Genomic DNA, 24,974 nt, shown 5'->3' with positions numbered 1-24,974 from the left:
AGAATTAAGCTTTAGGCAAAGAAATAATAAGAAGGAGTTACACCCTTTCACGATCACCAAGGCGCCAGACAACCAAGACTGAAAATCTCAAAAAATAAACTGTCTGCACACTTGAATACTTTAAGCAAATTGAATCACTAAGCTTTCGGTCAAACGACCATCCTCAGGGCATACAGACAATAAATGTAGCAATCAACTTAACTGTGTTCAAACACATCAGGACAATCAACAGTGATTACCACACCTTTATTTTTTTTTAGATTTTCAGGCAAAGAAATAATAAAAAATAAAAAATAAAACCTATACTGGCAAGCTCCCAGGCAATCATTTTCATCTAAATAACCATATACAATATATATTATAAACTTTTACTCTGATTCGATGACTGGTAGTACTTGATAAATCTGTCACATTGTAATAGTCAAATAACATCTGGAATGATGTTCAAGACCGATGTGTGCAGACAGCTACATATTGGAAGGCCCGGGTGAGTAAATCTTTTAGCAATTTTTCATTTTTCTGCAAACTATTTCTTGAAGAAAAATGGAATTAATAAAAAAATGGCCACACTAGCATGTGGAAGCAGCTACTCCCTTAACTGAATGTTAAGCAGTCTGCAGGACAAGAAGATGTGAAATCTACGTGCATTAGCAACAGTTTCTTTCACTCCCTCACACACACACAAACACACACACTGTTATTTGTACATGGTATTTGTTTCATCATATAAAATTTATTTCATGACGATATCAATGCAAATATAGCACTACAGTGATTTCCAAGGTACACCGTATCTTACCATACCAATATATTATGGCACTCATAATATGGCCACCATTTATGTAGACACGCAAAGCCGACAGTTTCTGTAAACTAGTTTACCCAATAATACTTAAGTTACCCTTTTCATTTTAATAAATTGCCACTAGATGATTATTTCGTATATTTGAAGTACAAACTGGGCACAATTTATATAGACTGGGACGCAGCCCAACCTTGAGCTGAATGATTAAGGGAATCTGTCAAGAACTCCCAGCATGCATTGCACCAGTCCTCCTCTACTGTGGTACTCATACTGTTTGATAAAGACTGTATTTCAAATGGCCACCCGGTTGGTGCAGTGAAACCCTAGTGTCATGGTGACAAGATGTCAAACCCTTGGAAACATCACTGCAACGTTGCCATCATATTTACAGCAGTGTTGCCAGGGTGAGAACTGTACAGGTTGGTGGTGCTAACTATTTGGAAAAATAACAACAACTTTTAAATACAACCACAACAACAACTGAGAAACATTCAATTGCCAACAGTTACAGAGGGTTCCACTCCTAAAAACTCCATCACATGTTCCCAAAAAAAAAAAAAAATAATCGAAGAGCACTCAAAAGAATAAAGAAAAAATAAATAAAGCAACGGCAGTGAGGATATGTAAGCAATAATAGAAATTCAATATAGCAGCAGAAGTACTTCAAAAATATCCAAGTGATATTCCAGTGAACCGGGTGGAGTGTGTTGGTAAGGGAATGAATGTGATCAGACTTCAGTTGCTTAAAGGGACTTGCATAACATAAGCCAGAAAAAAAACATTGGTTGGTGTGTGTGTGTGTGTGTGTGTTTGAGACTGTGCCTTTAGTAGAGACTGCTCGTCTTTCAGCGGTCCATTCAGTACAGTGTAGACAGGTAGCCACAGATAAAACTACTAAATTTCTTTATAAAACAATTAAACACCTTGTACTTTTATACATTATATGCTACAATATATTTATTGATTACAAGTATGAAAGTGGAAATAATTGCTACATAATCAGTACAGCTGTACATGTTTATTTTACAGATTTAACACTTTTTTTTCTTCTCGTTTAATCTCAATGTCATGTGGTTCACTTTCTTTTGTGTGTGCATTTCTCTATATGCATTTGCACATGAGGGCTGGACAGTGGGAAGAGGTGAAGTTTGCTCCAAAACTGATTTTTCTTTAAGGGAAAGGGTAACTGGACTGCTTAATCTGGCTGTAGTATGATAAGACTGACAAAGAGCTTTTATATATGTTATTATATCTTATTAAACACCTTTGCAACCCCAATTGATTCACACATGAGACTGTGCTGCTAAAAAGACTGAAAAATACAGTTAGACGTTAGCTCCGGATTTGCTCAGGTACAGCTTCAATGTAAACAGGTGCTTAAATATGGTGGTCAGACAGATTTTAGGTGAACACAAGGACACCTCGTGTTAACACGAGTGCATTGGTCCTCACTCTATTTCCTATCTTGCTATCTCCGATCTTTTCATCAAGTGAATTGTACACAATTGATTTGAGCTTATGATAATGCAATGCAGATCTGTCTTTTTTCTCCATCATGTTTTTGTATTGGACCGGGTTAACGATCAGTCTCCTGCTTTAACAAATATTGCTACAAAAGTCACGTTAACATTTGTTGAACAGCTTTTCTTCTACTCCCCAAATACGCAGACACACGTGTCACGACAATCAGCAAATTGGCACTCAATCAATAGGCAGTAATTAGACTTCGAACGAATCTCCTCTACAAACTAAGACAGTACCACACAGCCCTTCATCATTGTTTCCTGTTTCTGAATGTGTACGATTTGTTTTTGTGTGTATACATGTCGAATCTTGTGTTTTATTGACACGCTCCCCTGTACTCCTCACCATATTGTCTGGATTTCCTGTCATCTCTGTTCTGCTTCCAACCTCACACGTCTCCAATGCAAAGATACATCTTACAAAGTTCACCATGACGCCACACACACACACACGCACGCACTCGCACACAGACATTCTGACACTCTTCTGGAATGTAAAAAACATCAGTCTAGTGGGTGCCCAGGAAACAGCAGCATAACAGAGTAGTTCTGGTCAGTAAAAACACACAAGCCCAAAGACATAGACAGTTTATGAAATGAAGAAAAGCTCCACTATGATCATTCAGCGTCTCTTCATTCTTTACACATCAAGTTTCGATCATTTCTTCATTCCTTGGAGGAAAAAGAATGTCAGTTCTCCTCACTAATGGTTTATATTCAGAGTACAAATTTCACGTTGTTCCAAAAGGTTTCCAGTGTGTTTCAAAAAGGTTGTAAACTCAGCAGCACAGGTTGTATTCGCAGAGAGTTCAGACTCGTTGTGTGTGTTTCATCTTCTGCATCTGTATGGCACATAAACATCGTGTGGAACACATTTTCTCCTGCTTCTACAGAGAGATTTAATCTAAATCATGCTATTCTCTGAGCAAAATGCCCTCGCTTTGTCTTTTCCAGTCTTATTTTAATCTCTTCACTCAAAGGCCACTTCTCTCATTTCCACCTACTTCCCCATTTAGTTTTTTCACACGCAAAAGAGAAAAAAAAAGAAGAATAGCTTGTTACTCTAACTGTCTCTCTCAGTCATGTCTTTCTTACTCCCTACCCACTGTCTGCTCTCTCTGCCTTGGTCAGATGGCCGTGTCCCACACCACAGCCTGTGGCCTCTGGCAGGGCGGTGTTCCAGTCTTGCGGGGCTCCGGCGTTTTCCTCCAGCTGGGTAAAATAGGCATACTGTCCTGCTTACATAAGCTCTTATCTGGCCGACGATGAGCCTTAATCTCCTTACACAGGCAGCGCTTTCTCTCAATCACCTCCAGGAGCTTGCCGTCACGCTGGGCCGAGGTTGTGGAGGTGCCGGCCGTGCCCGTGCTGAGGGGAGCCTGGGCCTGCGCGGCAAGCTGAGCCAGCTGCTGGAACTGGAGCTGGACTTGCTGCTGGTGCTGGTACTGCTGCTGTCGGCTCAGAGACGGACTGCAGGGAGCTTGAGACTGAGCCTGAGCCTGAACCTGCGAGAGAGCGTGGAACTAGACACAGACAGAAAAGAGAGAAAGAAAATGGAGAAAAGATTTTAGAATTTGGATAGTTCAGTGCAGATGAAATGCAGTGGTTAGCCATGTGACTGTTTGCTTCGGAAGGTATAAAGTTTGGCTAGTTAGCATGGTAATTAGCCTCTGCTGGTAGATGCAGTAACTTCACCATCGGGCTGCAAGTGAGAGATGCACTGAGGGCCATCAGTGCTATTTTAGTATTATTTATATATTACTATATTATTTCTTAAACATTTTTATTAGTTTTTTTTTTCAGTTTTCAATTTATTATCATTTTTTTTAAGTTTAAATAATTTTGTTATGTGCTTGTCATTTTTATTATTTTATTTATTATTTTAATATTTCTTGCACACATATTTCTATTTAGCTTTATTTTAATTTTATTTATATTTTAGTCATTTTAGTAACTTAGTAACTTAAAAAAAAAAATTTATTAGTTGCCATGCTAAAATTGAATATTACGATTATTTATTATTTAATATGATTTAATATACCATTTTCTAATATTCACCATATTTCCATTTTTTATTATTATTTTAGATTTTTTTTAAAGGACTCATCTTTTTTTTTAATCACAATTTTTTTATTTTTTTATTTTGACCATCATGTTGTAATGGACACTGTCCACTTCAAATGTTTGTTTGGTCTCTGGGTGTGTGCTCTTTGCTATATCAAAGAACACCACCAGATAGCGGCATAGCGCCAACTCACAGCACCCATTCCATCCCCCTGCTCTGAGAAGGAAGGTCATATCAGCTCACAGAGTCAATCCCTGTGTTACACACACACACACACACACACACACACACTGTGTCAGCATGTGAACCTTTGCCAACAGACAACAGCACACCAGGGGAAAAGAACAGAGGCTTCTGTATGGCAACTAACATCCAACAAGATTGAAAATCAAAGATTATTTCTTGAATGTGTTGCCAGTTTCACGCCAGTCTGTCTATAACACAACCCACACGCCACTCGACCTATAGGAAGTGGAACATCCCTGTCTGTAAACTGTTAACATGCTTTACATGTTTGGAGTCTCTCTGGATTCTTCTTGTTACTTTTCACACAACCAACAAACTAAACTCCCAAAATGGCTCTCTACCAAACTGCTGAAAGAGACAGTCAGACGGCAGAATCAAAGCCTGTCACCGACTGACACGCAGAGACACCGGCAGTGCCACTAGGTTTGAGTTTGATCATTCACAGACTGTTTGTCTGCCTGCTACAGACTGAAAAAAGCACTCTCTTACTGCTGCACCTGTTTTCTCCGCCCATGTGCTGCATCTGTTCCCTCTCCTTTCTATTCTGTGTTCCCTCTCTCTCGCTTTCCGTCTGTCTTTCCCTCTGCTGCATTTCTGTGCCTGCCTCCCGCTCTGTATTCATCCCCCTTTTTCTCTGCACTCATTGACCCTGCAGCGGAGTGCAGTGCAGCTACAGACATGTTTGGGTGGGGATGCTAGTGACTCAATGGGCTCCGTGATTTACCTAATGACTGTCTGGAACAGCAGCCACAGGGGCAAGAAACGGAATCAAATTAGTTACAGATCACCTGCCGTAACTGTCAAGCTTGGTGTCAATTACACTTACGCATGTTAACCAGCTGAACTGAATTTAATTAATTACTGCAGTATCTACACCGACTGAGGCTGAATGAGCCTGTGCGATTTCAAAGTATTCAGGGAATACTTTCAACTGAAAAGCACAATATTCTAATGCACACTTGTCTGGGGTTTTCTCAGAGTGTCAGGCTGGTGTACGAGGTGAATTAAAGGTCATTGCAGAAAATGGACATTTGTTTTCCTTTTTTAGAAGAACCTGTAGAATTCTGTACATTGGAGTTCAATATGGTAAAATGTCCTGTATGTTACACTGTTGCAACATAAAAGTGTTAAATGGAGCTTATAAAAATCCATGCATCAGGTATCATGAAGAAACAATAATTACAGAATGAATTAGTCACACCAGAATTGACTGTTGACTGTTTTTATAGAATACTGCAGTGTTAATGATAAACGGTTTATTTATGCACATTATTACTTTTTAATAGATCGGGTGCCCTCTTAATCATTAATCATGACCATTAATGTCTCCTCCCCTCATAACTCGCCTCTGCAGGGCTGTTCCTGGCCACATTGGGTGCCCTAAGCAGATTTGTATTGTTGTGCCCCCTTCCCCAAATATTATGGAAGTAAAAAAAAAAAAATACTATGGGGGTCAAAGTAGAATTTTAATAAAACAAAAAAGTAAATAAATAAATAAATTGTAATTAAAACTTATTATTTAGATAATATACAACTTTAGCTCTACAACAAATAAAAAAAAGGATACAATTACACACATTAAATAAAACATTTTAAAAGATAATATATTATCAAAATAAACAATAATTAATTGAGTCAAAAATCAACGGCAGAGACTATTTACACTAATTAAAATAGCAATATTTTCTTAGGGATATGTTATTTACACCAAGTTCAAATAGCTATAAATTCCATTTACATTATGATAACATAGAAGGATTTTCTACTATTTGTGCAAATAGTGGCAATTATCTGCACCTTAATATTGTAGTAAAGTATAAAACAGTATGCAATACTGAGTGTGTGTAAATTATCATTTTAATTCAAATAAAAAATGAGATGCCACTTTATTGGGACAATAAAGCCCTCCCTATACACCCTAACCCTACCTGAGACTTTATTTTCAATTTTTCGAATATTTCCTTAAATAAATGCCCTTCCGATGGAATCTAAGATTTAAAAAGGGAGAAGAAAAAATAACATGGCAAAAGTCTAAACATCAAAATGACTACAGCGCCACTGGAGCTGTTGCTCACCAATAGTCTTTTGTAGTGTTTACTAGCCCAATCACACTTTGGTGGGCAGATAAATATTTGTATTTAGTGTAAATAGACACTCTGGAAATCAACACTGATCTGCTGGAGCATTCAAAATGTAACTGTTGATTTTTATTTTATTGCAGTCATCTGCAAACATGAGGTGAGAGTTTTTGTTTTGTTTTTTTGAGTAACTAGGATAGCGCACCCCCGGGAGTCGGTGCCCTACGCAATCTGCATACTTTTTTTTCTAATTTGAAAAGGCTTTTCACTTGGATAAACCACTTGGATGACAATAAAGGAGAAAAAAAAAGATCACTAATTCCATTTAATGACAGCTTTAATCTTGGTTAATGTTAATTTCTACATATACAAATACTTTTTAAAAACATTTCAAGTTATATAAATTAACATTAGTTAAAGGGATGATTGACCCCCCACACACAAAAATCTGGAATTTCTTTCTTCATTTAATCATTTTCATGTGGTTCCAAACCCATATGACTTTATTTCTTCTGTGGAACACAAAATAAGATTTTTTGAAAAATGTATTTTGTCCCTACCATGAAAATAAACTTCCATGACTTTAATTGTTTGAACAAAACCAGTTAAAACATTCTTCAAAATACCTTCTTTGGTGTTCCACTTAAAAAGTATTGCAGGTCCAAAGTCATTTCATGAGCTCAATTCCTAAAGTTATCACAGTTGTTCCTGGATGAGTTTGTGTTTAAACAGGGCTGAGGAAACAATAACACTGCGGGTGTATAATATCTCTCTGATTGTGTGTTTATGTGAATTTAGTGACAACTTTAATAGTGCTGGCATGCGTTACCTGATTGAATGCTTCTCTTGTCGGCAGGCTGCTCTGCCTTTGAACATCACCACCCACTTGTCTCACTCCCGATGTGGAGGAAGACCTACCAAGGCGACCCAACTCTATAGATCAAACACACAGTCAAGTTATAGTTTTGGAAAAATAATCTAAAATAAGTCAAATCTAAAATAATGATGGAAATAGCATGTCACATAACCAGTGCCTATCTTGCGGAAATAATATGGTTGAAATGCATACTACAACACTTTGAGGAGGACATCACAAAAAAGTAATTGTGCCTGCTGATAGCATTGTTAATTTAAAGGAATTATGAAAATACGATAATACAGTGATGACCTGCATGCAGGGACACCAACATTGCAATCCAGTCACCTAAATTACACTTTAAAATGAAGAAAGGTGGCTCAGCTAAAAGTTTCATCTTTTTTCCTTGTGTCCTTAGATCATCATTTGATGGATTAGTGCTGCCTTGATGAATAGAAGCAGCATACAAACTCTTTCTACAGATATTAATGAAATTCAGCCTGCTTTCCACCCTACTTTCCACTAATAGCGCAACATTAATTGCGCAAGGCAAATAGTGCTGACATCTGCGAATGCTTTGCATTCTATAATGAGCCTCATTTACATTGAAAGCAGGTGTGTTTGCATTGTAAAAAAGGACACTGACATTATTTAAATGTGCATTGCACAATGTCATGCATAAAGTGCTAGTTAAGTTGGACTCCGGGTGGTATGTGAATAAAACGCATGAAGTGTGCTGCATTACTGCAATTAAAGTAATAATTGCAACAAAAGTGTTTTGTGTGAATTTACTCCTTAATGCATAATGGCATACAGTTATAAGGTTCTGGAATGTCCGGAAATGTATGGTTCATAACTGTGACAGGTACTGCAGCTAGTTAGCTATGATAACATATGTTTAGCTGTTTCTAGCTAATATTTTGCATTGCTTGCCTAATTGTGTTACATGTTTTTTATGATTTTTTTTTTGTGATTTTTAATCACAGTTTATTAGGTTTACAGTTTTGTGTTTTTTCCATATTTTAAAAGACATTATAGATACAGTTTTTGGTCATTCTATTATAAAATGTTATGTTTTTCAAACGTAACCAATGCACACTAATCCCAGCAGCATGTGTTAGCATCAACTTAAAGCTCATAAACAAATTATCTTTTCAATCAGTTGTTTATGAACTGTAAGTGTACAAATGTTTTATCTCTAACATAAACACACTAGAATTTTAACTATTGAAGTCATGGCACAAAATCTGTGCTAATGTCATTTAAATTCGATCTCACCTCCATTGCGGCATGCTGGGAATGTTTGGCAGGGTAAGGGCAGTCCTGCTCGTATCAATCCTCTCAACCCTGGTGGTCCGTCCGCCCCAGCCAAGCTCTCACTGTGTCTCCCTGTTGCCCACACAGGTATTCCAGAGTGTCCACCACCCCGCATGGCCCCTAGATCATCCCTCTCTTTCCGCAATAGAGCATCTGCACTGCCATTCCATGCACCTCCATCTTCCTCTACAGAGCATTAGAGAGAAAAACACAATAAAGCATCTACGATAGTACCATAGAAAGAGAATTCCCTCAATAATCATCCCTCATACTTATTCCACCATCCCTACAACTGTTACTCACTCTCAGTGTCTCGGCTCCCATGGCTGAATGATAATTTGCGGTGCATGGGCCAGTAAGCCTGTTCTTCGGTGAGCCCTAAGGCAGCTGCACTTTCCCAGGGAATGAACCCGGCCTTGGCCTGCAATGCCTGGGCTGCAGATCCAGTTTTAGTGGGGTCTGCGTGCAAGGATGGCAACTGTGAACCCCCGCGCAGGCTATCATAGGCAGGTGGGCGGCGAAAGCCAACCGAGGGGTAGGTCCAGAGCAGGGGGCTGTCAGAGGAGGGAGGTTTGTAAGCAGGAAGACCATGAGACAAGTGTGGGGTTTGTGACCGGTGCATGTGAGAGCGAGACGGAGGCCGCTGAGTGGAAGAAGAAGAGGTGGAAGGTGGAGTGGCTGCTGTGGATGATGATGGTTGACTCGGGGTCGGCGTGGTGCTCGTGCCCGTTTGAGAAGTGTGTGTGTATGAGGCAGAGGTATCAGAATGACTGGATGATGGTGTGCTCAGGTCTCGCTCTCGTTCACGATCCCTCTCTCGGTCCCTTTCCCTCTCAGATTTCTCAGACTTGAGCAGGAAGCTGACAGACTTGCCCTCCTTTGGCTGTGTTTGTGTCTGGGTGGAGGACTGTCCTGACCCCTTGCTTGATGACGACGTCTCTTTCTCAGGCTTGCGGTAATGGTGATAGTGGGAAGGCCTGTGGTGAGGGTGATGGTGATGATGGTGGTGGGAATATGGAGAGGAGGACTTTGATGATGGAGGAAGAGGAGTGGAATGACTGCGGGCTCTGAGTCCTGGTGCTGGCCCCAGCTGTCCTTCCCTCCTCTCCTTCTCTCGTTCCTTATCGACTCCAGAGGACTCTTTGGAAGTACTAGTGGAGCTCATGTTGGAGGAGGTGCTAATAGATGTTGGCAGACTGGAGGCCGACTGCACACTGATCTTAGACGAGCTGGTTTTGTGTTGAGCCCCTACCCCACTGGAGGCAGCAGCCGGCTGGGGAAATGCCAGGAGCGGAGGCTTGTGCTGGAGCAAGTTGGGGAAGGGTGCCGGGATCTTACTGGAGCTGGGCTCATGTTCAGGCTTGGATCCTGCCAGCAGGAAGGGTGTGGGAGCACGGGGAGGGTGTGGTGAGGAGGAGAGGGCTTGAGGTACAGGCGTGGAGGATGCAGAAGAGCAGGACGAAGGCAGAGGAGAGGAGTGAGAGATGGAGACAGCTGCTTTAGACTTGGAGGAGGAACAGGATGGAGAGGAGGATGAGGGGCGAGGGAGTGAGGAAGAGGCAGATGATGAGGATGAAGAGATGATGGAGGAGTGGTACGCTTTAGAAGACTTGATGCGCTCGTGTTTGAGTGGCAAGCGGCGGTGGGCTTCTCGAGCCACGTCATCTGGTAGGGGGTACTTCATCTCTTCATAAATGGCCTCTCCATGGTCTGATTCAGAATCAGGTGTTGTGGCAGACGGCGTGAGCGGGTGAGGAGTAGGGGCGCTGTGAGTCTCTCGGGTAAAGACTTGGCCCACCATTTCAATGTAAACTGGCTCGTCATCTCCCCCCTCACCTCGTGGAAGGGGTTCGGAGCTCTGGAAGAGAAGAGGTGTGGTCGGGTGTGGGACCCGAGAGGACGGGGGGTCAAAGGAGAGATGTGTGCTTGGACTCCGTTTGGGCTTCAAGGGAGGAACCTTCCGTCCTGGCATTTCACCTGAATCAGATTTCTTCATTGCTGTTTAGCAAATAAAGGCGAAGAGAGAACAAAGGTCAGGTGTGTACAGCTTTCTGGTTACATTTAATCAAAATGGACTCTTTTTACTTTATTAATATAGTTCCTGGCCCTATGATTTGATGTTTCATTATATTTCTTAATTTTTATAACTTTTCCATCCCCCTCAAAACTGAATCAATGGATAAAATCTAGACCGACCTAACATTATTTCTTGTTGAATATTAATTTGGAAATAAGTCTGAAATCAATTTTAAGCAAATTACTTGCAAATGACTCCGCACACATAACACTAATTTGGTTATTATTTATGTAAGTTTTTAAGACAAATACATTTTAATTAAGGCTGGGGGAAAATGCGTTAATTTCTGTGACCAGTGTAGACAATCTGTTTTTAAATAAATTCTGTATAAATATAATATTTAAAATACTGAGATGTTAATGTTTGCAACATAATTCTTTAACCATGTTGAATATATTTTTTGGTGTGAAGCAATTATTAAATCACCTTTTCTTTTTCATATTGTATCTAAATAATACTAAAATACAAGAAAAGCTGCTTTCTTAGATTTTATCTCATGAATAAAATATTTTCCTGTGCTGGAAAAGAACATTCGTTTTACATTCAAATTTTATTAACTCTCCTTCAGAATAAAGGCCCAAATTACACTGCAACAACATAAGCATACTGTAAGAGAATAATGGATAGTTTTATAGTTATGAATCATAAGTGCTTATACTTAAGAGCTAAACACTGAAGTGTTAGTTCAAACTTCATGGCAACAAATCTTTTGAAACTGTTTTGACACATTTAGTATCAAGTAACATCATACTATTAATGTACTTCATGTTCTATTAGTGGTACCATCTTTTTCCAAACACACCCAAAACCGAACTTAAAAACAAGTAAACTATGATTAGTCATGTCCCATCTATATTTGAAGCATCAGAAATACACCAATTCATGAGAACTGCCTCTACACATGAACTATCCCAGGTAAATAATGTTTTTTAAGAATTGATTCACATCCCTAACTTTAACATTGATAAGATGATTGATGAGACTATAACTACACATGTCTCAAAGACGTCCCATGTCACAAGAGTAGTGCTCACTAACCATTCCGCTTCTCTGGGTGTTTGGGTGGGTGATTGGGAGGTGGAGGTGGTGGAGTATCTGGTGGTGCGTGAACCCCCCGGGAAGGATGCTCTTTCTGGGGTGTGGAGCTGAGACGAGTATTGGGGTGACGTTTGGGTTTGGCTGGAGGACAGCGTGAGGGATTTGACTGGTCTTGGGGGTCTGAGTCTGGATAAAAGCCATTCTCCATTTCCTCTCCCTCACCGGTGCCCACAGCATGGCAGGATTGAGAGCGTGGTGCCATGGCAGCTGCGCAAGAGTGAGGTGAAAGGTCCTGGGATGCTGGCATTGTCATAAATCCCATTCGGAAATGACGCCGGAATGATGCCAGATCCCGAACCTTCCCCACCGTCGCAGAGGAGGCATCTTTATAATTGGAGCTATGGGAGATGGGAAGATCAGAGAAAGAAATTGAGAAAAAAGAAATTATTTCTCTGAAGAGACACTTTTATCAGATTAGAATAATACGTTTGTTTTTCATTGTGCTGTAGGCCTCCCACAATCTCCTCTTTTCTCTCTCTCCTCATTTCTACTGATAAAGGTTCTACACTCAAAAAAATGACTCTTTGGCTGAACATGATTCTATCATGGACAGTGGTTCCACATGTTTGTACCATGTTATTTGGACATGAATAAATCAAGTTATAAGGACTTGTCTACCTTTAGTTGAGTTTACTCAGTTTGCTTTAGTTCATCCTACATGAAATATCTGAGTAGAGATAATATGTTTACATCATGTAGAACCACTGTCCATGCAAGTTTAGCCAAAGTGTTATAAAAACATTAGCAAGTAAGATATAACTTTTCTTTACACATGATGTTAATTGTTTGCAGTTTAAGGATGTTACTATGTGTACATCATACACTAGCACTCTCATTAAAGTTGCTTTTTTTTAAATTAAGTATTTTAGACGTTCTTTCAACCAGGTCCTCAACCCAACCACAAGCTCCACACTTCACCACAATGGTAACTCGCACAAAATACACCAATATAAAGTCTTTTAAAATGCCCACATAATAGAGCATTATACATGAAAAAGTCTCCTTATTATCACATTTTATTAAAAACTGCATAAAATAACACTTTATTTCAACATTTTCTCTCCCCATATCCAGTCCTGTGCAAAGCATGATGGGAAGTGTAAAACTTATTTTGAGGGACTTGATTGAAACATGTTCTTTCAAAATGAAAACTTTATGTTAAACCAACGAGAGACAGGTTTAAGTCAGTTTAACATGACACAATCATGTTGAAATGAAAAATAGCCAAAATGGCATTAATTCAACATGAATTGTTCAGGTAAAGTGAACAAAACTAAAAATTCATTTTTTTGAGTGTATTAATAGCTCACAGTCAATTTCATTTTTGTCTCTAGCCCCCGTTGTACACTCTCATTTCCGGAGTTTATACATCCCTCCTACTACTGCACAGTCACACAGACCAATACCTACACACATAAAACACAAATACACCTCTCAGCTATAATAGGGACTTTCTATTGACTTACATTGTTTTCATACTGAGTTAATGATTTTTGTCTCCTAACCCTAAACCATACCCTCACAGACATTTTCAATAAAATTCTGTTATTTAATAAGTTTATTAAGCTGTTTTGTTGAGGTTCCCACAATGTAGGCAATTTCAGGTTTTAATGTCCTGGTGAGTACTTTTGGTTCACGAAATCTATCCAAAATCAGACCACCACCCCACCCCAAGTCCAGGATGAATGATGAGAGGAAGCGGTTCATGCCAGCCTGCGACCTCTTCCTTTAATATTTCCTCAAGACACATTTGCAAACATTGTTTAATCAGCTGATCTTTTGATCTCAGCTGATCAGTTTAATAGGCCGAGCTTTTTATCTTCCCCACACACAAAAAAAAAGACTTTGTCCGCAGGCCATGTCTCTCCCTTCATCCCTCTCTCTGCATCTTTTCTGTTTTTCCTGAATCTACTAGCATGCTCTACTCGTTTCCAAGGCAACTAGCCTGTCATTTGTTTATTGTTTGCTGAATTTTTTTCTCCAAACACACAAACTCAGAGCACACAATGCACACACACATACAGGCTAATTCAGGTAAGCAGCATATTGTGGGTGGTAAATAGAGGGCTGCCATTAGTACAGACAAACACAAACGCACACTATTAAAGGGAAATGGATCACTGATGCTGATTTCTGGTGATGGAGTGAGTTAGACAAATGTTTAGAGAGAGAAAAATATTTTCCCATTAAACAGACAATGAGTAATATAAGTAATGTGGATAGCATTAAAACACAAACTTCAAAGAACAAATAACATGATGTAACAATGTTTGAGTTCATATTAAGATAAATAAATAAATAAATAAAGAAAGAAAGAAAGAAAGAAAGAAAGAAAAAGCAAACAAACTAACAAAAAATGTTACTGAACCAAAAGTCTCCTTTCATTCCACTGCTGTCTAGGATAAACTATCATAGCTATTACTAAGATCTCAGTTTTGATTATTTCATAACTGTCATATTAGATGTTCACAAACTTCTTCCTGTTAACTTTAAAATGTGTAAAATTGTTTAGAGATTACTGTGCTCCCCTCCTCTGACCTTTATGAAGGTTGATGTGCACAAGGTCCAGATGGAAGCAACTCATCAATACAGTGTTTAGCAGTGTGTGTGAGTGTTCATGTGTGTGTGAGTCTTTGTTGTCAGGCAGAAGGTAGAGAAGATGCTGAGCTAGTAGAGTGTGACACACACTAACAGAAAAGAACAGCACCACAGGATATGATGCGCAAGCAGGGCACACAGTTGAGTTGGCCATTGAGATCTCACAGTACAGCTGTCGCCCAGGTATAATCTGGACAAAAAAGGTCTGATGAGTCTGAACATCCTATAGTAAAATCGATCAGGGACATGCAGTTTTACAAACCATAGTAAAATATTCAGAACAAACAACTGGATCGAATTACTGTCTCATTGTGCGATGTTTATTTTAGGATGTTTTCAACACAAGGTCAGTGTGTTAACTACATTTCTGTCATGACAATTCTCTGAGGGATCTACATGACAATGTTAATGTATTTGGTCTTGGCGGAATAGATCCGCTACACTGCTGCTGCAGATGAGCAAGTACCATGCTGTTGTGAGCATGTAAGAAATATTGCTGCTGCAAAATATAACATACATTAAATAACCCCATAGCATACATGAATCCCCTCGTAGCAGATCTATACAGGTGTAGCTGGGGCAGGTGGAGAGTTTCTGAAGCAAGCTGCACTGTTACGGCAAGCTCTAGTCATATATTTGAATGTCGAGCAGTTAGCTCATTGGCGACCAAATACAGGAGAGAACCAGTCAACTGTGCCATGTGATAATGATGTCATTACATCAGATTGAGTTAGACCTATCAGACTGCGTAATCAAAGTTTCATGCCAGAACTCTGTATATGTGTAATTTCTTCCCCTGATAATATGGAATTACATTGGGTTCAATAAAAAATTACGTAACTTTATAAAACTGAATGTAAATTTTTCAGAAACTATCAAAAATATGCCATTACATAATATGAATTTATATTCATTTTACATTAATTTTAGATTCAACCTATTTACCTAAAACATTTGAATGGTAGTGTATAGTAAAGTTTTACACTAATCAGAGCAGAAAATAAATGCTATGGTTTGTAACCCATTTGTGCCAAAAAAGGTTTCCAAGAAAATCTGTGCCTGAAAGCAAAATGAGAGGGAACAGACTGTGAGTCAAATGAGGTTTGTTCTCATAGTTGAAGATTTTAGGTTGTTCGGTTTCATTTGACACGATGCTTCACATGGCAGAATGAAAGCTCAAAGGTACGAGGAACTAAAGCAATTCATGTCTGCTCTATTTCTGCTGTCTTGCTTCAGGCTGCACAACATGTGGCTCTTACATGGCTTTATCTGAGTCTCGAGTTTAAATGCACATTAGTGTGCAGAATCAGTTTACTAACATGCTTAGTGACTCACTTGATTCATCCATTCAAGATGTGGGAGAAGAGAGAGGTGAACAGGGAGGGAGGGATGAATGAATGAGAATCATCTGCATTCAGCAGCAGAGAGGAAGAGGATGGAGGGATCGAGTGGGAGGACGAGAGAGGAAGTGGACAGAGAGAGAGCATGCGTGGGTGACCTTTTGTGAATCTCTTTACTTCTGTGAAGGGGAAAGAAAGAGGTGGAAGGAGCCAAGATAACTCCTTAAAGATATTGTGCATCTATAAAAGCATGTTTGATGTGACAGCACATGTATGTCTGCATGTGTGAGTAGTTTATACCAAGGCGGCTAAAAACAGCATGTTTGTCTGAGCTCAGGATGTATTCTGCGTGTGTCATGAATGTAGAACACAGAATGGATGAAAAGCGCTTCGATGTCCATTTGCACAGGTGTCAGAGACAATCATCTTAATGCATTCTCCTCTTCATCTAGAAACACAGAGATGGAGGGAGAGAGAGTAATGCCAAGAAGCATTAAAACTGCAATCAATCCTGTCCAGCTGAGAAGAACTGCAGAAGGGAAAAAGCACTCAAAAAAAGTTGAAGATGTAAACAAAGCATTGCAGAATACAGTAACATACAGACTTACATAAGAAACGTATTTGTCTTAAAGGGCTCCTATTATGCTCTTTTATAATGCCTTGATTTTGTTTTGAGGGTGTACTAGAACAGGCTCTCATACTAGGTTGTTCGAAATAAACAACATTATTTTTCACACATTTTACATCATTACAACACCTCTCTCCCCAGTCTGGGATGAAAGGCTCGAATAGCTCCTGTATCAAATGAAGGCCCGCTTTCTGAAATACGAGATGTGCTGTGGTTGGTTAGCTGGGCCAGTTTGTGTTCTGATTGACAGCACTCGTTGCCATGTCGGGAAATGTCATGCCTCTTACCATAGCTGCCTGCTGCGAGCTTCAGTGTAAATACTGCGTCAAAATCAAATCAATTTGAGCATGATTTAAACCTGGAAGCCTAGCTAGCATGTCTCTGATATAGTGATAACACTTGTTGCCTTCTCTAATGCAGTTCAACCGGATCCCATCCCATTCGTCGATATTTGTGATATGTGACCCTGGACCACAAAACCAGCCATAACGGTCAATTTCTCTTAAACTGAGAATAATACATAATCTGAAAGCTGAATAAATAAGATTTTCCTTTATTTAAGGACATTTACAAAATATCTCCATGGAACATGATCTTCACTTAATATCCTAATGATTTTTGGCTTACATCCTAATGATTTGGGGGCAGCTGTGGCCTAATAGTTAGAGAGTTTACTTGTACCCTGAAGGTCGCAGGTTTGAGTCTCAATGCTGGTAGGAGTTGTAGGTGAGAGGGAGTGAATGAACCGCGCTCTCTTCCCTTGAGCAAGGCACTGAAACCCAGTGAAAAGTGATTATTAATTATTATAGATATTGATACCATATACGTTTTATGTTAGATATTAGATATTTTAAGTTGCTGGAATCAAATGGTATTGATTTTAGGAAAAAAAATTAAGAGATTTTAAGTTATCTGTATCAGCCGATAATTGCATAATTTATTGTTCATGCTCACTTCATGAAATCTTAACAAAAAATGTATTGAATTCTAATATTGAGTGAAACTAAATTCATTTGTAGCGTTTACATCAAGTCTTTTTTTTTTGTGTGTTTTATTTTAAATTATTCAGACAAAATATTATTGAAAGTCATCTGTTGTAATCTGTTGGCCACAAAACGTGATTTCTTTTCTATCATTGTCAAATTGTATGTATATTGGAGAGATTAATTAAAAAGTAACTTATTTCTAATTAAAGTTAATGAATTAAAAATAAAAACCTGAATAAATAGGGATAATTGCATTTATTTGTAAGATAATTAGACAAAGCAGTCTGTTTTCCAAAGCTCCAGCTGTTTTTGACTTCACTTCATGTCGGCTGATCTAGAGGGACACCAGAGGGGCAGATAGTGTTGGTATATATCTTTCTCTCCATTCTTTCTGTGTCTCAGTTGGAAAGATGATTTGGATGCTTTGCATAAATTATGAAAGACAAATGTCTCTATTTCAGAGTTAAGACTACTTGGTCTTAATTGTGTCATATTCATCCATCTCACTCCCTCTCTCTTCTCTTTTTTCATTCTACTCTTCTATTTCAGTTTCACCTTTTTCTCACCTTCCCTATAGAGTTAGGATTTTACTAATCTTCCCCTTGCTCCCTTTTTCCCTTTATCTTTCATTTAAGCTCAGGAAGGCATCTCTTTAACCTCTTCTATCCTTCTCTCTCCTCACAAATCCCTTCATTCTCCTACAGCAGGCTCACAGATTTCTTTCTTTCTTTCTTTTACCTTTTCTTGCCCTCCTGATCTCTGTGTCTCCAATCCAGTCGACTTTTGCGGTACAAAAGGTTCATGTCGCCACAAGGATGCTCCTCCTCACAGCCAATAACAGCGCAGTGCAGCCACTGGCCCCGCCTCTCTATGTCACGCAGGAAATTCTCCACCACCACATCCTGGGCGGAGCCAGAGCTCATGGTATAGAGGACCAATCAGGAGCAGGGGGAGGGATTTTAAAGCTTTCCCTCGTCCCTGTTATCTGTAATAGAGCAAAATGCAGGCACTTGGTTAGTAGTTTGCATTTTCAAAAGTATGCAAATTCATTCCATTCTTTCTGATAACATAAAATCCCAACTGTCCAAACTGAACTGAAACAATTAACACAGCACAGACACTTCATGAAATTGCTTTACTCAGCATTCTCTCCACCTATACTCTGATTTGCTGAGTGCTATTCATGTTGTTCTTTTTTAAAGTGGAAAAGGGAACAGTAACAGGGACAGTTTGAACTAACTGTCCATAATAGAGGTTCTAAAGCACAAGTCCCTTCTCCCCCTGGACATAAGCTGTTTATATTCCCCTATGATCATAGGTGGGATTACAAGCACATATCTATAAAAATTTCATTAGGACCTTCATTTTTATGCTCTATACAAGGTTCAGAGTTTTGAACAAATTTTATAATACTTTCCAATGAAATTTCTAGTTGTTTGTGATAACTAGACTAAAATGATTGTGATTTGTAACTAAAAATACTGAAAATATTTTTTTGTTAACTGAAGTAAAGCTGAAAGAAAAATATAAATGTTATACAATATTAAATATAAGAAATATTATGAAATAAAAATGCATTACAAAAACTGAATTAAAAAATCTATATAGAAAAATAAAAATATCTGAAAATAAGAGAAACACATGACAAAATTATTAAATCTTGAACTAAAATTAAAATAAAAACTGAATGTCAAAATAATAAATACTATAATATAATATAGTACTAAAGCACTGTTATTCTCTCACAAACAAGACTTCTATACTACACTAACCAAGTCTATAAAAATGACAGATGAATCTGTGCCAAAATACAATGAATTTTCACATGCATATATCATAATATATGATTGTTTGCATTTCAATTTTTTTTCTTTCTTTCACAACAGGACTGCAACCCACCACCGGGGAAACACTGTGTTATATTCTCTCTTTTTTTTAAATCATTTTTCACACTTTGCCTTCAGATCTGTCTTGCACATTTACACATCACCCATGTGATATAAAAGGAGAGAAAACCTCAAGTTGTGACCTGAAATCATCACCGCTGCAACTGGCTCAGTTGGCTGCAGGCCCCCGGGCTGCCCCGGCTGTGCCTGTATAAATCTGCAGTCTGTAATGCAGCCTGTCACATGTAGTACACAGGCATTTTGGCAGGAGAGAGAACAAGCTAGCCAGAAAAGAAGAGAGAGAGTAAGCACGTTTGAGCTGCTTGTTGTGGGGCAGATATTATACAGAGTGCTCAGAGTTTGAGCGCTGGGTAGTATGAGAGAGTTTTGATTGGCTAAAATGGATACAGCTGTCAACTGCTATGCTTTTCCAGTGTTTTTCCCAGCACAGATAGAAAGAGATAGCGCGGGAGAGGGAGAGAGATGGGACTGAGAGAAATAGAGAGCAATGACAAGAAGGTGAGTGGGTTAGCTGAGTATGTTGCTGAATGTGCAGATGTGTGTATGCTGAGAGTATCAGCAGTATTCCTATGTAACAGGAATATAGCTTGACTCCAGTGTTTTCACACAGTTTTAGTGTCCTATAGAAAACAAACACATTTAGTATACACACAAACACATCATATAATGATTCATTTGCATCCACGCACCAACTTATGCAGTCATGTATTACTAACCAGTTCATAAAGTCACACACAACCAAAGGTATTATTTGGATCCCACATGCAGTTTAACTTCCAGTCTTTGCCTAACTCAAGGAAGATCCATGAATGAAAAATAAATGAATTTATATAATTACTCATTAAACCCATGCCTCCAAGTTAAACTTCATAGTAAACTGGGTCATATCTTACAGTAGAGAGGAGCTAGAGATGAATATGGAGCAATACAGAGTGTCATGGATGTATACAGCTTATATTATAATATATGACTCAGACTTTTTATGTACAACAACTTTAGAAATACGATACATGACAGAGAAAGTTTTGGCAGAACATATTCCTACATTCTTGCCAGTAGAAATTGTATGTAGATAAACATCTGATTTCATCGTTCCTTTGCCAAAATTTTCTGTAAGTCAAGCTTCTGCTTACTATATATCAGGGGTATCCAGGGGCATCATGCACTCAAGTTTTTTAGGGGCACGAGTGGGTCATTTCACACAGTAGCCACAATAGCAGTGTAAAACTAATATAGGCAGATATATGTCTGATATATTAATTTTTTCCCCCTTTTTGTTTGAAATATTTCTAAACATGGTAACTATATCTTGAGGAAATATCTTGATTCTCAAATATGTATAAGTAAATGCATTTTGTACCTTTATAGATTATGTTATTTGATCAATAATGGGTGATGGGTAAAGTAGACTAATACTATAATCTGTCTTACAAGATATGGATATCTGGTTTTTTATCTTGATTACTGTATTTTCATAATCGTTGGAAGCCAAAATCTAAATTTCGATTAATTGCACAGCCCTAGTCAGAATAGTCCATCTGCCATCAGTGGTTCAACCATAACATTATGAAGCGACCAGAATACTTTTTATATGCAAATAAAACAAAAATAATGACTTTATTCAACAATTTGTCTCCTCTGTGTCACATCAGCGTAGCACAATTTTGGAGATTCTGAGATGTACGCAGGCAGCTTACACTCTTCTGTGTCAGCCACACGACAAGGATACATTTTCTACGTATATTTACACTCTGATTTGAAAGAAAACTACATCCTTATTTTTATTTTTACTAGAGAAAAACGGAAGTTTTTTTTTTGCGTACAAAAAGTATTGTCATTGCTTTATAACGTTATGGTTGAATCACTGATGGCAGATGGACAATTCTGACTATGCTTTTTTAAAATACTTTTCTGGACCTTGACAGTGTATTTTACTTGGCAGTCTGGGACAATCACAAGCCTCATGGTTTTCATCCAAAATATCTTAAATTGTGTTTTGAAGAAGAACAAAGTTTTTACAGGTTTGGAACAACATGATCGTAAGTGATTAATGACAACATTTTCATTTTGGGGTGGAGTTTCCCTTTAAAGCCTCTCTGTATAAACAGAAAACAACATCAGAGAGGAAATGTTAAGACAACCAGGTTCTAGTAGTAGTAGTAACTATAGTCAACTAGTTCAACTGGGCCATTTATCTCAGGCCTGGGCTTGTAGGGGGCCTGGACTGGTTTACAGGGAATCAAAATCTCATTGAAAAAGTCACCTGGACAAGACAGCAACAAAAGACAACAACAAAGAAACAAAAAAAATCAGTTAACTACAATAAATAAATGAATATATAAATAAATATATAAGTATGAAAACCAAGAACCAAATTATCAGTAACCATCATAGAAACAAGTGTAAAATATATATATATTTTTAAAGAGCTGCCCTAAGCATCTTTTACAGGTGCTATAAATGTATTTAGTGAGAAAAGCACATATAGTTTTAAAGTTTTCCTGTATTGTTCAAGGTTGTTGGGCATTAAACTTTAAGCATTTTTTTTCCTTACTTCTGTCTCTAAACATGTGGCACACTCACAGGGTACAGTGCATATAAAGTGTAATGGTGTGTTTAATAGCCACTACTGGTAATACATTGAAAGCCACCATGAAAATGTCAGAATCATGTTATGCATGAACAACATTTAATATAGCTAGGTGCTCTTTTTCTGTCAGAGACATAGTCAGGAATGCACCATGGTCCTGTCATCTACCTCACAGATGACCGTCTCAGATTTATCTATCTATTTATAACACTCTACAATAAGGTTCCAATTAGCTTTATAGCATGGCAGTCTAACCAATGCTCTTTCCTATTATCTCAGGGAATCAAGGTTACTTTAGTAACTGTAGCTTTCCTTTTAAAAATGGTCTCTCACATTGTGCTTTGGGCAATGTATCCAATAGTGCCTTGCTATAAAAAAGTGCAGAGCTAAGCATGAAGCCACTCAGTGAGCCCCGCCCCAGAGTGCCCACAATAAGGGCTCCTAAGAAGCACAAGCTAATATTGAGACCAAGGTCATAAGCCTAGGGTCTACATCACTAGGACCTTTTCCACTTGTAGCTGATCATGGTCACTAGGAGGACAAGATCTGTTCCTGAAGGCAGGGGCATCTAGATTATAAAAACTAGTGGAGGTTGACTGCAAAGACCAGCTGGCTGCCGCTCACCAATTGAAACTCAGCTGGACCAAGCCCAGGAGAAGGCTGTTCCTCTGGTGGAGTGGGCCCTCACTCCAATAGAACAACATTCCACACTGGGGCATAAGCCAAGGCTATAGCATCTAACCCGAAGTTTAGGGTTAGAGCTAAACTTCGCAGGAAAGTGGATCTCGCGAGCCAGATTTGAGGATCACTGTGTTATAGCGTCCTGTGTTTCACACTGCGCATGCGCAGAACGCCTACATGCAATGCAGCGAAAATTACAGCTGTTTGGAAAAGCATATGCATTTTTACTTGGTTTTACTGGCACTTGAAGCCTTCAGAACGTGAAAATATCGATCCTAAAGTATTGTGGCAGAGCAAATGAACACCTCCCAAAAACAAGAGTGCCCAGAGTGCTGCTTATGTGATTGTGGCGCATGTTTGGGTTTCTGAGTTCATTCTTTCGAGTTTCTCTATGCATAATTTCATAGATATGTGGCTATATTTAACCACTGGTTCACCTAAAACTCTTACACTATCTGTAGTTAAATGGCATGGTTTGATATAGTGCTCAGGTAAATTTGATCTAAGTAAATGTTAAACTTTTGAAATTCAGAAAAAAAGAACCACATATTGATGAATCAATACATGAAAATTATGTATCTGTGTCCTGTTATTTATCTTTTGGTATGCATTTCAGAAAAAAAATTGTTAGGATTCAGGTGTAGTTGCAAATAGTGATTAATCATGATTAATCCACTGAAAATTCTGATTAATTTGATTAAAAATAAGCGCGCAGCGTGCAAAATACTCATTATAATCAAGTGATGCTACTTTGGATGCAGCACAACACGGCATGATAAATCCCCGTCCGGTCTGTGAGGTACTGACACAGAGTTAAAAATGTCCTGTGTAGACACTAAACCTGTTGCATCGCGGTGGTGTTGCGTCCGGTTTACTTTTCCACCACCAAGCGAGCTCAATAACTCCTCATCTGCACGCGCTCTCTTTGAAATAGGAATCGTTGCCATATTTCTTGTTATCATTTGTATTTATCGCTGTCTTGTTTGTATTTGGCCAGTTTGGAGAAAACCTCACCAGCCAGCGTTTGCGATCACGAGAACTTGTGTAAACGCGGATGGCTGACATGAATGCAGATGGCTCAACACTAAATTAATGTGCTGAATGCTTAAACTATTTTCCTGCGCTCAAATCTGCCAATCTAAAGGAAACGTTGTGTTTGAGGTAATTTGTTAATTACCATAGACTTAAAATTTGCAACTATTACAGTTATTACACTTGTATACTAAATTTTGTATTATGCTTGCTATAGAGTGTGTGACGTCACATGCACTACCGCCGGTGGCAGTAGACAACCGTGGTGGCAACCATAGACAGTAAAAGAAATGGACACAGCGACCCCATTGGAACTCAATTGAGACAAGTGAAGCCCATTTTTTGCGTTTTTTAGCACTTCCGTTTCTGACGCGCAGACTCAAACGAAGCTTGACGACGTCAGCAACCTGTCTGACAGATGTAAATGTTCTAGTAGCTGTGCGTGCAAACTGCCATCGTTAATCTTGCAGAGACGGCGAGCTTGAGCGGGGAGTTCTTTGTCGTGAGTGAGCAGGAGTAAGTATTCTGATTAATTATTTTGTATAGTATTTTAAAATGTAACGCCAGTACGCCATATTAAGTTAATTGCCTGCGAGCTTCTCCTCCTGTCTGTACGGTAATGCGACAGAGAGACGAGTGGTTATGACGCAATCGTTAGCCTATTTTTTACAAAAACTGTTTATACGGGGCCATAATGTAAAATAGAATGTAATGGAGCCCTTTATACATTGTCGTGTATCTTTAGAAATAAATAATGGACAAACGGAGTCTTTAAACGCCTCAGATGTAAAGTTATTCGCTGTCAAAGTGACGCCAAAATGAATGGGAGTCAATGGGATGCTAACGCAAGTGAAGTTCTGCTAAAAGATGGCAGCCCCCACCCGACTTCAACTTCCGGTCGAGTTTCTTGCCCCCTGGTGGCAACCGACCACCGCGGTGACGCGGTTGTCACAGCAACCGTCACAGCCCTACTTGCAATTTATAAAGGCTACCAACATTATGTTATCCAAACAGACTAAGGACTTGGTGCCTCTTAAGGCTGGCAGGAAGGTTTTTGTGGGCAGAAAAACCACCATCATCTTGAAGCAGTTGATGTGCAGGCATTGTTTCAGCCTGAACCAGGAGCCAAACTTTGGTCTGCCCTTGA

General features: G+C 38.9%; 1 protein-coding gene across 1 annotated transcript in view; it reads right to left on the bottom strand.

Moving 5' to 3' along the window:
* Positions 1–713: 713 nt before the first annotated feature.
* LOC128003558 (neuronal tyrosine-phosphorylated phosphoinositide-3-kinase adapter 1-like) overlaps positions 714–24,974 on the bottom strand; it is a 36,471-nt gene continuing 12,210 nt past the window's right edge. The window contains exons 2-7 of the mRNA XM_052592533.1: positions 18,356–18,602; positions 12,006–12,403; positions 9,194–10,888; positions 8,852–9,076; positions 7,547–7,650; positions 714–3,851 (exon numbers count right to left, since the gene is read on the bottom strand). Coding sequence (XP_052448493.1) covers positions 3,456–3,851; positions 7,547–7,650; positions 8,852–9,076; positions 9,194–10,888; positions 12,006–12,403; positions 18,356–18,540 — 3,003 coding nt within the window. The 5' untranslated portion in view covers positions 18,541–18,602 and the 3' untranslated portion in view covers positions 714–3,455. The remainder of the gene's footprint in view (positions 3,852–7,546; positions 7,651–8,851; positions 9,077–9,193; positions 10,889–12,005; positions 12,404–18,355; positions 18,603–24,974) is intronic.

Source organism: Carassius gibelio, chromosome A5, assembly GCF_023724105.1.
Source record: "Carassius gibelio isolate Cgi1373 ecotype wild population from Czech Republic chromosome A5, carGib1.2-hapl.c, whole genome shotgun sequence".
Taxonomy (NCBI): domain Eukaryota; kingdom Metazoa; phylum Chordata; class Actinopteri; order Cypriniformes; family Cyprinidae; genus Carassius; species Carassius gibelio.
This window is presented reverse-complemented; position numbering and strand designations above follow the sequence as displayed.